General features: G+C 37.6%; 1 protein-coding gene across 1 annotated transcript; it reads right to left on the reverse strand.

Annotated features, from left to right (window-relative positions):
* Window positions 1–239: 239 nt before the first annotated feature.
* LOC121397650 (Fc receptor-like A) lies at window positions 240–8,312 on the reverse strand. The gene is made up of 4 exons (XM_041574709.1): window positions 8,294–8,312; window positions 4,483–4,839; window positions 1,942–2,223; window positions 240–340 (listed from the first exon to the last, which is right to left on the reverse strand). The coding sequence occupies exons 1-4, from the start codon at window positions 8,310–8,312 to the stop codon at window positions 240–242; spliced, it is 759 nt and encodes a 252-aa protein (XP_041430643.1).
* Window positions 8,313–13,545: the final 5,233 nt, after the last annotated feature.

Consider the following 13,545-nt stretch of genomic DNA (forward strand, 5'->3'; position numbering starts at 1 on the left):
GCAGCAGAAACATCAACTCCTTCCTTGATGTAAATTCCAAGAAAATGCTCCAGGATGAGTACATATCGTGACTTTTTAAACAGGTGTTTTCCATATTATTGGTATTTATATGAGATGCCTGCAGAGGGCGACCATGCTCCTGATGAAGTGACATAACAGTCACAAAACACGTTAAGCTTCATATTCCCCTGCCCGCTATTTGTATTTTAAATACATTAATAAAGCCGTATATGTTTTAATCACATGGTTCCACCGTGGTTGATGTTCCGGAAGTCCTCATGGTGGCACACCAGTTTGGATTCCAGTATGACTACACATGACATGAACATTGACCATGGAACTGGATAATAAAACAAGGCATGTTACGATGTCACCTGTTAACTTACCTGATTTAGAACATTTTTGAGACATTAGGAGTGATAATAATTTGTGCCTGAACTTTATGATGATGATGATGACGGCAGTAGATATCACTAGTGCCACTAGCAGAATCCCAATGAGTACTGGTACCAGAAGCCTGTGTCTTCTCTCTGTATGGAAAGAACATTGACATTGGTCAATCATTGCTGTAGTATCACTGAGAAATATGTACCTACAAATACTGATTTACAATGTACAAACTCAAGGTGGCCATAGACGTTACAATTACTGGAAAAGATCTTGCCAAGAAAGATCGTTTGTTTCAATACATACGTGTAGAGCTGAATGGTCAGATATACATATAGAAACAATAGAATTCTACCTGTATCTGATGATTCAGAACAAAAAATGGCCAATGTTCGGGTGCCCAATCGAAATTTTTGGGCCATTTGACGAGCCGACTGATATCCAAGTCTTCTGCCGATATTAATCAGCTCGTCTCCCACCATACGATCACCGAATATCATACGAAAAATAGTTTTGTACGATATTAGCGGTGCATCTGTGCCCACCTAGTGTCGTCCTCTAGTTAAACAAGGGTCACAGAAGTAATGACTAAGCCCCTTTTTATATCATGCCCCTGACAAGTGCCTGTCGTTCTCTGCATTGAATTGTGTCTGCTTGAGATTATCAGATAGTCATTACTTTCTTTAATCACTATAACGGGTAACCAGCCAGCTCTATAAGCCCCATATACTTTTTAGATCTCTCTCTTCCTCCACCATATTTCTGGGAAACCCAGTGTGACTCATTTATCAATACTGGGCAAATTTGCCCATGGGCAGTTACCTATAGCAACCAATCAGTGATTAGCTTTTTATAGCCAGTGAATGCAGCAATTTGATTGGTTGCCATGGGTTACTGCCCATGGGCAAATGTGCCCAGTGTTGATAAATGACCCCCAGTGTGTTCTAGAGCAAGTAGGCAAGTCCAAATAATGTCTAAGACAATGTAGGGGACATTGTGAATGAAGAATAGCCTGACTACGGACGAGTTCAGCACTATGTAAGAAGCACAAGGTAGATGAGTAGCCCCTAGGACATTCTTATGTAACATTTTTTTGAAACTCAACTTGTGTGTTCTTAATGGACTGGATGCCTTATTTAGTAGCACAAAATAAACCCAAAAATACTTGATACAGCTTGACCACTAGGAACATACGGGTATGGGTACAGGCCGTTATCTTCCTATCCAACACCCTAATTAGCGTAGACACATTTTGCACATTTGTTGAAAAGAACCTCTACAAATACTTGGTAGATTTCAGGGCTGCCTGCTCTAAGTCCAATAAAATAATCATTTACATAATTTAACAATGTAGTGCAAAGCGCTTCATCCATTAATCACACTTTACAACATATTACCCAACATGCTGGTTGGTTTATTCATGGAAATTAACCTGTCAGCAAGTTACACATCCAGACACACTCACACATACACATAGATTGTTTCATTTGATGAAGGCTTCCAACAAACCACCCTTACAAGAACCATATGTGTGTGACAATGGTTAAAGCTCACCCAGTATCCAAAGATGTAACACGTTGCTCCTCTTCCTCACACTGCCAGTTGGAGTTTGTACCTCACAGGTATAATTCCCAGAATCCTCCAGCTGAGCTGAGGGGACTCCATATTGGTTGGATGAACTGAATCCCTGCACATTGTGCCCATTTCTGTAGAAAACAAACTGTAGCTCTGTAGTCTCTCTGCGTGGGCTGAGCTTTGTGTCACATGTTATGGTCATGTTATCTCCTTGTAGAATCTTATATTGATTGACTTGTACATAGGGGCTTGTGAACAGCTCTTGAAAAGAAATAAGGAAATATTTAGTGAAGGGCAAATAAATTTGCCTTGCACGAATTTGCTGCGAATTTCAGGATTTTTCGTGAAAACATTGAAATTGATTGATTTTTTTGTGAAAACGTTCAAATTGCTCGATTTTTTTGCGAACAGTTTGAATTGCACAATTTTTTGTGAAAACTTTTGAATTGCACGATTTTTTCCATTAAAACTATAGAATTGCTCAATTTCAGTAAAAACGTTTGAATTGCTAGATTTTTCTGTGAAAACTTTCAAATTGCTAGATTTTTTTGCTAACAGTTCGAATTGCACAATTTTTTGTGAAAACTTTCGAATTGCTCGATTTTTTTGGGAAAACATAAGAATTGCTAGACTTTTCAGTGAAAACATTTGAATTGCTCAATTTTTTTGGGAAAAGTTCGAAATGCTAGATTTTTTTGTGAAGACGTTTGAATTGCACAATTTTTTTTCATGAACTTTCCGATTTCAAGATTTTTCGTGAATTTTTCGCTGTTTCTCGAATTTTGCGGGAAATTCACGAATTTCTCATCGTAGCAAAATGGGAGAAATTCACCCATCAATAGAAATATTCTAACACCATGATCATGAATGAACATACTTCAATCTTGTAAAGAATAAAAATGGTCTGTATTGACACAACATAATTCATTCAACAATAGTAGGAGGAGCCCAGTTTCAATAAGACAAAATGGGTAGACCATCTATATGTATGGAAGCATCCAGCTCACAATTTTTATTATATATACAATTTGTTTTGATCTCTGCTTGGAATGTGACAGTATAAGATATAAGGCACATCACATCACTCTATATCAGACTGGCCCAACACAACCTTTAAATACTTCCTGCAGTATGGCTATGGAAGGTATGTAGATGTAGTGAAGGTGTCTTCCAAGTAGAAGATACCACAAATATCCTAAAGGAATTGAAGAGTTGTCTTTATCCTCTAAGATTTGATCAGAAGGCTATCTGTATCTCATAAAGTTCAGGTTAAGGAACATTCATCTTGTTTTAGGTTGTATCCCCAGGTTCTTTACTGGAACCGAATGGAAATGATGAGTTTTGTAGGAAGAAGCCCCCTGCCATGAAGAGCTTACTGTCTTTGAATCTATGAATATTTGAACACCCAAATTAGTGTTAGGAAATAAAGGGCCTGATTCAATTCAATGACAAAAAGGTTTATCATGTGAAAACTCTATTGAAGTCTATGGGAAAAAACTGGAACTGAATAAGAAGAACATTTTTGTCTCATTGATTTGGCCCAATATCCTGTAGATCGTTACTTTAGTCTAGACTCAAGACATCCGGCCCAATATCCTGTAGATCATTATTTTAGTCTAGACTCAAGACATCTGGCCCAATATCCTGTAGATCATTATTTTAGTCTAGACTCAAGACATCTGACCCAATATCCTGTAGATCATTACTTTAGTCTAAACTCAAGACATCCGGCCCAATATCCTGTAGATCATTATTTTAGTCTAGACTCAAGACATCTGGCCCAATATCCTGTAGATCATTATTTTAGTCTAGACTCAAGACATCTGACCCAATATCCTGTAGATCGTTACTTTAGTCTAGACTCAAGACATCTGACCCAATATCCTGTAGATCATTATTTTAGTCTAGACTCAAGACATCTGGCCCAATATCCTGTAGATCATTATTTTAGTCTAGACTCAAGACATCTGACCCAATATCCTGTAGATCATTATTTTAGTCTAGACTCAAGACATCAGGCCCAATATCCTGTAGATCATTACTTTAGTCTAGACTCAAGACATCAGGCCCAATATCCTGTAGATCATTACTTTAGTCTAGACTCAAGACAGACACTTAGGTAGATATGTACGATTTTTGGATCAAGGAGAATTGTTGGTTGACTAAGATACAGAGATCAAAGCTTCCCCAACCCCTACAGTTTACATTTTATATTACACAAATATTCCATGGATCACACTATAGTTTATAGAATACTTAGACAAAGCCATGGCAATTCAAAGGATCTCTCATACAGATGAAGACATATCACCTCTCACATCTATCTACCCAGTATCAATCACCCACTGTAATTTAACTAGGATGGTCATGGAATCTACTCAAATGAGCTCATACAGTATATATAGAGTATCTCTCTATCTTATTAATTTTTTGATTAAAAAGAAAACCCTAGATACAGACACAGGTGGATAAGTACAGCAAGACAAATTAGAATTATTTTAAAAAATTATGAAATCTCACCCAGTATCCAAAGATATGACACACTGCTCCTCTTCCTCACACTTCCGGTTGGAGTTTGTACCTCACAGGTATAATTCCCAGAATGCTCCAGCTGAGCTGAGGGGACTCCATATTGGTTGGATGAACTGAATCCCTGCACATTGTGCCCATTTCTGTAGAAAACAAACTGTAGCTCTGTAGTCGCTCTGCGTGGGCTGAGCTTTGTGTCACATGTTATGGTCATGTGATCTCCTTCTAAAATGTCACCAGGATTCACTTTTATATGGGGAATAGTAAATAGCTCTGGATGAGAAATAAGTAAAGATTTTAAAATTAAATTTCTATGTTTTCTGTCTTCTAAACAATCTTTCAGTTGGTCTTCATTTTTTTGTTTTATATTTTTTTAATTATTTGCCTTCTTCTGACTTTTTCCAGCTTTCAAAAAAAAAAAAATTCTCTCCTAATTCGCCTGGACAAAAATAGACTTTTTCAGACAGTTTTCACTAAAACAGGACAGATTCGCTCATCACGAACTTCCAGTAATTTTCAACCTACATTATGTTGCAGGTGCCCAAATGGGTGGAGTAGATTTGGGCCTTTTGCACTGAATTGATACCCTCTGGAAATCACATAGTAACAGTTCAATATAGTTATATAGTAACACAGTAGATGAGGTAGAAAAAGGACATGCATTTTTTTGTGTCTTAATGATACCTAACTGTCAGTTGATCCATGGAATGGTAGATAAAACCCCTTCTGAATCCTCTCCCATTTCCCTTAGGGGGAAACAAACCTGTCTTGGGATTAGCTTGGTACTAAGAGCTATTTCAATATCCCCTGCTAAAGAGAACACACTTTTTGTTATAATTTACCTGTGACATGAATGAATTGCTCATGACTGTATATATCATATCGATCAAATTGTATAGAACATTTGTAAGTGCCAGACATAGTTGTATCTGCTTCACCAGCCTGTAAAACTGCGCTTGGTCTATGGCGAGATCATTCTTGTAAAAATGAAAATATGTTCCATTGGATGGGCGCTTATAATGACATCTAAATGACAGGGAATCTCCTTCATGAATCGAAGGTGGAGTCTGTAGGATGACTGAGGCTTAATTTAAAAAGAAATCAAGTTACATTAAATAATATTGCAGTAGTAACACATTGGAGTTTCTACACCACAAAATAAAAATAAATTAAAAATTTGCTAGGTTTTAGATGGCAAACTTTTTGGTTTTTTTAAGTTTGAAGTTTTTGTTTTTAAATGACACTGTTTACACTGCAAATAATTCACTGTACAATATAAAATGTCATTCCTGAACCAGCAAGTGTATTTAGTTGTAATATTGGTGTGTAGGTGCATCTCAGCTCATTTTGCCTGGTCATGTGATTTCAGAAAGAGCCAGCACTTTAGGATGGAACTGCTTTCTGGCAGCCTGTTGTTTCTCCTACTCAATGTAACTGAATGTGTCTCAGTGGGACCTGGATTTTACTAAGTGTGCTATCTAATATAAGTAATTCTAAACCAACTGGACTTGCTGAGTAATCTTTGAAGATGTTTCACTAGTCATCCGAGCAGCTTCATCAGTTCAAGTGACGCCTCGGCATATACACTCATCCAACAACAACTCATCTAATCACAATGACACATTGTAACTGTTCACAAAAGGTGAGTGTCCTGGTTCCAATAAAGCCTTCAGCGTGCCTTCAGCTCAGCCTCAGTCCATGTAAGGCTTGTAATATAGCAATAAGAATTTGAGCCTGGCACTAGCAGATTTACTGCAAAATATTTATTTAACACACGACATGTTTCGGACAATCACTTGATAAAGGACTATTGTCCGAAACATGTCGTGTGTTAAATAAATATTTTGCAGTAAATCTGCTAGTGCCAGGCTCAAATTCTTATTGCTACATTGTAACTGTTCATAAAGGTGACATCTGAAATTGACACAAGTTGCGATTGCTTTATAGTTATTGTGATAAGATTATCCAATGTGCCATGCAACTCCTAGATACAGGTGTTACTTGTGAGAGTTACATGAATGGATATGTGAAGTGTTCTGAAACCACCAGGGGTACAGATGTTAGAACAGCATTGTATGTAGCAGACAGGTGGTGTCGAAGAAGCTGCTCAGATGAGTAGTGACACTTCAATGATTACTCCGCAAGTCCAGTTGTTTTAGTGTTATATTAGATATACCATGATCTGGATGAATGAAAATCTTCATAGTCACTATTGAGTGCTGTTCTTATATCTACCAGGCAGCTGTTGTTTCGTTGCCTTCCCATAGTTCTGCTAATGGGCTCCTGGGGGGGTTGAGATCACTCCAACTTGCAGTACAGCAGTAAAGAATGACTGAAGTTTATCAGAGTACAAGTCACATGTCTGGGGGCACATGGGAAACTGACAATATGTCTTTCCCAATGTCAAATTTCAAAATTAAATATAAAAAAAGCAGTTTGCTCTTTTGAAAAACAGATTTCAGCGCATACGTCTGCTGGAGCAGCGCTATTAATTCATGCATTTTGAAAAAAAAATGTTTTCCCATGACAACATTCCTTTAAGGATTGTTTTAGCCCAAAGATTCCGATTTTACTTTTGGTACATACCTACCATTTGCCCTTTATTTAAGTGTCAGGTCATCATTTCAAAATGGGCCAGAATGTTGTGCCTATCGCACTACGGTAATTACTGCTGCCCCTGTATGTCGCTACAATCACTTGGGGATGCTTGGTAAGTCGCTACAATCACCTAGGGGTGCCTAATGTTTGGCACCCCAAGTGTCTCCAGCCTTTCCTTCTCATTTAAAGCTGTATGTCACAGCTCCATTCACACACCATTTGTTCTCCTGAAGCGCAGCCTTTCGGTTTTGTGTACTGACTCGAGTATAAGCCGAGGTAGAGTTTTTCAGCACATTTTTGGTGCTGAAAAACTCGGCTTATACTCGAGTATATACGGTACTCATAATATAATATACTGTACATACAAAAAAAAAATTGCAGTTGATAAATAACAGACACCAGATCTAAGGATTTTTATAAATGAGATACAGACTTACCATGAGAAACATCCAGTCGTACTGCATCACTTTTTTCACTGGCACCAGCCTGGCATTGATAATTCCCTCTGTCTGCCCAGGAGGCAAATTTAATTCTAAAGTGCTGCTCATATTGGTTTATTTGCTCATTATCTCTGTACCAGGAATATCTCTTCTCCCCCTCAGGGTTCAGATCCAGGTTACAGGTCAGAGTTACAGATTCACCATAAAAAATTGTAGCCCAGTTTGGTGAGAAGGAAATCACAGGTGGGACAGAAGCTTCAGTAGGACATTCCCAAACTGATCACACAAAGAAACACATGTAAGAACAGGAACAACAAAATTACAGAAATATACTTTGTTTTTAGCCCTTTATAAGATCAGGCAACAGCGGTTTGAAGGTAACTGTCAGTACAGACGACTTCACTGTAATCCTGCACCTTGTGCCCCTAGACTAATGATAACTACCAGGCCCTATACAACATGAACTCATTCTTGGGCTTATGACTCTCCTCCTGCCTAGCCCTCTCTTTATTGTCATGCTTTAGTCCCTTCCATAACTTACTCAACTTCTTCATCCCCAGGGTCTAAACAAAGTATTCCCACTATAGTGGGGGTAAACTTAAGCCAGATAACTCCTACCCTTCCTGCAATAGCACTGGAGGTCACATGATTTTCCATCAGTATTAGGATAATACTGCTTTTTAGGACTGATCCGGGTAAAGCTCACCGGCCAGGAAAACCTTCCCAATTGTTTCCATGCATGTTCACTTTTCAGGCAGACTCACCAACAGGCTTGCCGAACATTCCACTAGTGAAAATACAACCCTGCTTGCCATAGACACATCCCTTTCGAGGACCTTGCACCACCTCCTGGTCCTAGCAGCCCAGCATACACTCTACACCCCTCTGCCCTACTCCAGGTAGGAATTTTCCCTGTCCCTGCTTCATCATGTTCCATAAAACTGGTCCTAAAACTGTCACTTCTGCCCTATCTCTGGCTTAGCCCTGGCCTCTACACCACTATGTCCTTGTTGGGGGCTGGGCTACCCATACTAGCGATTTACCTGTCTAATTGAAGTACATAGTACTTCTTACTAGGTGACCCTCACTCTACCTGATCCTGTTTAGCCTATGTCCAGAAGATGAAGAACAATCCCATCCTGGGTGGGTCCTTCCCTTAAATAACCTATGCACTCTATCCCTCTCTAGTGGCTGGGGTTTGCATTACAACTAAACTTACATTACCTTAGCACAAGTTATTGACACTAGGGGCACTCACATATAAGGAAGGGTAACTCTATTTGCAGGGATCTTCTACCTTTCCACACATTAGCAGGGAATATTTGGGCTCCTAAACCACCCTGAGGAGGCTCCTGTGATGCAACTCCCCTCCCCACCTCTCTTATCTTATCTTGCGTCGAAGTGGGTCTGTGGGGAGACGCATCTCTAGTTTATAATTTCTTGTTTAAAACTCAAAAAAATCTGGCTCTTGAAGTTATCAGGAGGAACTTTTTACCACCCCTAGTAACTTGCAGGGCAATGGTGCCTGAGGCAAGTTTCTCACCTTAACTTATGGCAGGCACGACCCTGCACATTAAGAAATCTGTGAGGATAGGCAGAAACAATAGAGGGGATGGGACTAATAAATTGGTGATTATGGGGGAAAGGAAGTATTACATGTACCACTTAGTACCACCAGTTATATCATGGAGGACAAGCAAGGTTACTACATTTTTCTACCTTAACCTTTATTTTTTTTGTGGTACAAAGGGCAGAAAACAGAGTAACTCTTGTGATTACCATGTTATACCCAAATTTGCAACTCTTTGGGGGAGATTTACAAAAATATTTTGTTAAGAAAAAAAAAAAATGTTGACATTTTTCCACTTCTAATGACATGTTTGGATTAGGGATAAGCGAATCTGTCCTATTTCGCTTTGCTGAAAAATTAGCAAAACTGAAAAAAATTTGTGAAATTGATGTGAAGTTTTTTTCTCACTCCAAAAGTCAATTATGCGTGTTTTTCTTGTGATAACTTTTTTGTCTTAGCGACTTTTTGTCTCAGCAACTTTTTTGTCGAAATGCATTAAAGTCAATGAGACTTTTACTTATGGCTACTTTTTGTCTCTGTGACAATTTTGGCTAAAAATTGCATATTTTTTATAGTGAACTTATTACACGAGGCTAAAGTTTGAGCTTGTCAATAGCAGCAATGATCCAGGACTTCAAACTTGTCACAGGGGGTCACCATCTTGGAAAGTGTCTGTGACACTCACATGCTCAGTGGGCTCTGATTGGCTGTTGAGAAGCTAAGCTTAGGGCTCGTCACTAATTATCCAGCAGAAAATGAGCTTCCCTGGCTGTAATATAAGCTGATACTACAGGTTTGCTGATTATTCAATTCTGATGCTAATTGCACTGGTTTCTGTGCTGCCATGTAGTAATTATGTGTATTAATTACTAATCAGTCTTATATTGTGACATTTCTATTCTATGTGTACTGTATATTGTGAGTGGCTCCCTAAGCTCAGTAAGTGACAGCAGCACAGAGCATGTGAATCAGTGAATCAGCAGAAAAGAAGATGGGGAGCTACTGGGGCATCTTTGGAGACACAGATCTTTACTGCTAAAGGGCTGTGGTTGCCTTGGGCTGGTACAGAAGCACAAAACATCATGTACAACATTTCTACGCACTTCTTTAGTTAGGCTTTAGTTCTCCTTTAAGCACCTCTTCTCCAGTGTGAACATCCCCAACTTGGCCAGTCTTTCCTCATAGCTAAGATTTTCCACACATTTTACCAGCTTAGTTGGCCTTCTCTGTACCCTCTCTAATTCAATAATGTCCTGTCAAATCGAAAATATTTGCACAATTCGTTTTGAAGCACGATGTTGATGACATTTTTTTTTCCATCACATTTATTAGTAAATGAAGTAGATTTGAGGTTGGGAGTTTGTTTGGCTTTTTTTTGAATAGTGAGTTTTAGCAAAGAACCGCCATTATTGTCTAAGAAACTGTGTTGACTTCCCTGCCAAATATTTTAATCGCACTGTAGTACAACAATCACTGTTTGAAATTATTGAACTCATTTACCATCACAAATACTACATTTCAGTGTTATTACTCATTTAGAATTGTTCTACTTGGTAATATTGAAACTGCCGTTTAATCACACGACTTTCTAAAATGAATAATCGTTCCTTGTCTGCTCTTACTGAAGTTTCCCCAAACTGAAAGAGTTTTTACTGGTTTCTCCCTCAGGTGAGTTTCAACCAATCAACCTTCTAATTTATTGACACCAGTCAATTTAGAAACAGATTTTCTTCTTAACCTGAAATCAACAAAGCCCAGGTTTGTAATTGTTTTTTTTAATTTTTTGTATCTAATAGGAATTAAAATATAGAAATTCAAACAATAAGGGGCATATTTATTAAGGTTTCAATGGTAAATTCAAATTCGAATTTTCAAACTTTTTTTTTGTCAAAAGTCACAAATTTGAATTTAAAAGCACCAACTCGAATGCAAATTAGAATGTGAGATTTATCACACCTCAACCATGGAAACAATTCTAATTCCAATATTCATCCAACTAAAACCTGACAAGTTCATTTACAAGTCCATGGCAGGGGTCAGTTGAACCATTTGAAAATGTAAATTGCCTTCCAGATATTCAAATTCCAATTTTCAATTTTTTTTTTGTCAAAAGTGACAAATTTGAATTTAAAAGCACCAATTCAAGTGTAAATTTGAATGTTAGATTTATCACACCTCGGCCATGGAAACAGTTCTAATTCGAATACTCGCCACCTAAAACCTGCCAACTTGATTCCAATCGGATTCAAATTTTTGGGTTGGGGCTATTTGATCGATTATTAGACGTTTGAGTTATTTTATAAATAACCTCCCATTCGAGTTGTGAGTACATTCGAATTTATTCGAGTAAAAAATTCAAATAAATTTAAATTTCGACCATTGATAAATAACCCCCTTAGTATTTCAACATTATTTTACTTCTCTATAAAACTTAATAGTTAGGTGGATATTTAGCATTTAAAAAAATATATATTTTTGTACAGTTATTAGCTGCCAAACCCACAGATATAAACTGAAGCTTACCGTTATATTTATTTTTAGCAAGATATAGCTAATTATTAGAGTACTTTTGTATTTTTATAATATTTGTACAGTTCATTCATCTAAGGATGTTATTTCCTCTCCTAATTATTCTTTATTTTTATATTCAGGCAAATCACTGTTTACTAGAGACACGAAACCTTAAAAACTTTCAATTTATATATTACACAAAGCATAATTATAAAGTGAATTGCAGAATTTTATTTCTGATGCAACAAACATTTACCCCACAAAAATGGGAATAAAAAAACACATTTGAGATAAAAGTATTTTTTTGCCTTTCTTTAATGAAAATGTAACCTAAACAAAAATCCTATAATTTGCCATAGAAAAATTACCTACAATGGGATTTGTACTGAAAATAAAAACCCATAGCGTGTCTGGGTCAATTTTAAAGATATGACAAATGAATTAACCAGTTTAAGTCAATACAAATGTTATACTCAACTGAATATAAATGTATATAGTAAAAAAGACTTGAACTACTTCTCAATGCATTATTCACATTTTCCAGTAGATAAAGATTATTCACTGCGCTGGTGGAAAACCACATTTACAATAAAAAAAAAAATATATATATTATTTAAAAAAATGACTTAAACAAGTATATATTTTATACTAATTGTCATACTATTTCCTCTAAAGGAACATTTTATTGAGTTAGGAAATATGGATAGATCTAAAAAGACTGAAAACCGTTGTAAATGTTTTTTTTTATAAACAAATAGGTATAGATATATAGATTTAGATTTATATATTGTATTTTTGGAGAATCCACAGGTATCAGTGATATAAAAAACTATTTATAATATATTATAATTAACATTCAGATAAAATACATATACACCAAACATTGCAGGGAGATACAACTTAAAGTTACCACCCAAATACAGAAAAATATAGTTAAGTACAAATATTTCCTATATAGGAGTCTTAGTTATTCTACTCAGGAGAAAATTATAGCACTGTACTCACCGGGGAAATTTATAACATCATTATATATTATATCACAGAGGGTAGCACTGTTAACTTGCAGAGCTCAGGTTCAGTTTTTACTCACTTTCATAGGTCACTCTAGGAGTGATAGATAGTCAGGGCAATTTAGCCGAGCAACATAAGATCCACCAATAAGCACTCACCCCAAATTTCCCCCTAACTGGCCTTCAGGCTGGCCCCCCTTAGCTCATAACAAGGTTATAGATATATAGAAACATTGGGGTGTCACCCTGCTATAGTTCCAGGGGTACCCAGGGCACAAATAAGCACTCACCCCAAATCTCCCCCTAACTGACCTTCAGACTGGGCCCCCTTAGCTCATAACAAGGTTACAGATATATAGAAACATTGGGGTAACAGTCACCCTGCTATAGTTCAAGGGGTACCCAGGACACAAATAAGCACTCACCCCAAATCTCCCCCTAACTGGCCTTCAGACTGGGCCCCCTTAGCTCATAAAAAGGTTACAGATATATAGAAACATTGGGGTAACAGTCACCCTGCTATAGTTCCAGGGGTACCCAGGGTATAAATAAGCACTCACCCCAAATCTCCCCCTAACTGACCTTCAGACTGGGCCCCCTTAGCTCATAACAAGGTTACAGATATATAGAAACATTGGGGTGTCACCCTGCTATAGTTCCAGGGGTACCCAGGGTACAAATAAGCACTCACCCCAAATCTCCCCCTTACTGACCTTCAGACTGGGCCCCCTTAGCTCATAACAAGGTTACAGATATATAGAAACATTGGGGTGTCACCCTGCTATAGTTCCAGGGGTACCCAGGACACAAATAAGCACCCACCCCAAAACTCCCCCTAACTGACCTTCAGACTGGGCCCCCTTAGCTCATAACAAGGTTACAGATATATAGAAACATTGGGATGGCACCCTGCTATAGTTCCAGG

Source organism: Xenopus laevis, chromosome 8S (assembly GCF_017654675.1).
Source record: "Xenopus laevis strain J_2021 chromosome 8S, Xenopus_laevis_v10.1, whole genome shotgun sequence".
Lineage (NCBI taxonomy): Eukaryota > Metazoa > Chordata > Amphibia > Anura > Pipidae > Xenopus > Xenopus laevis.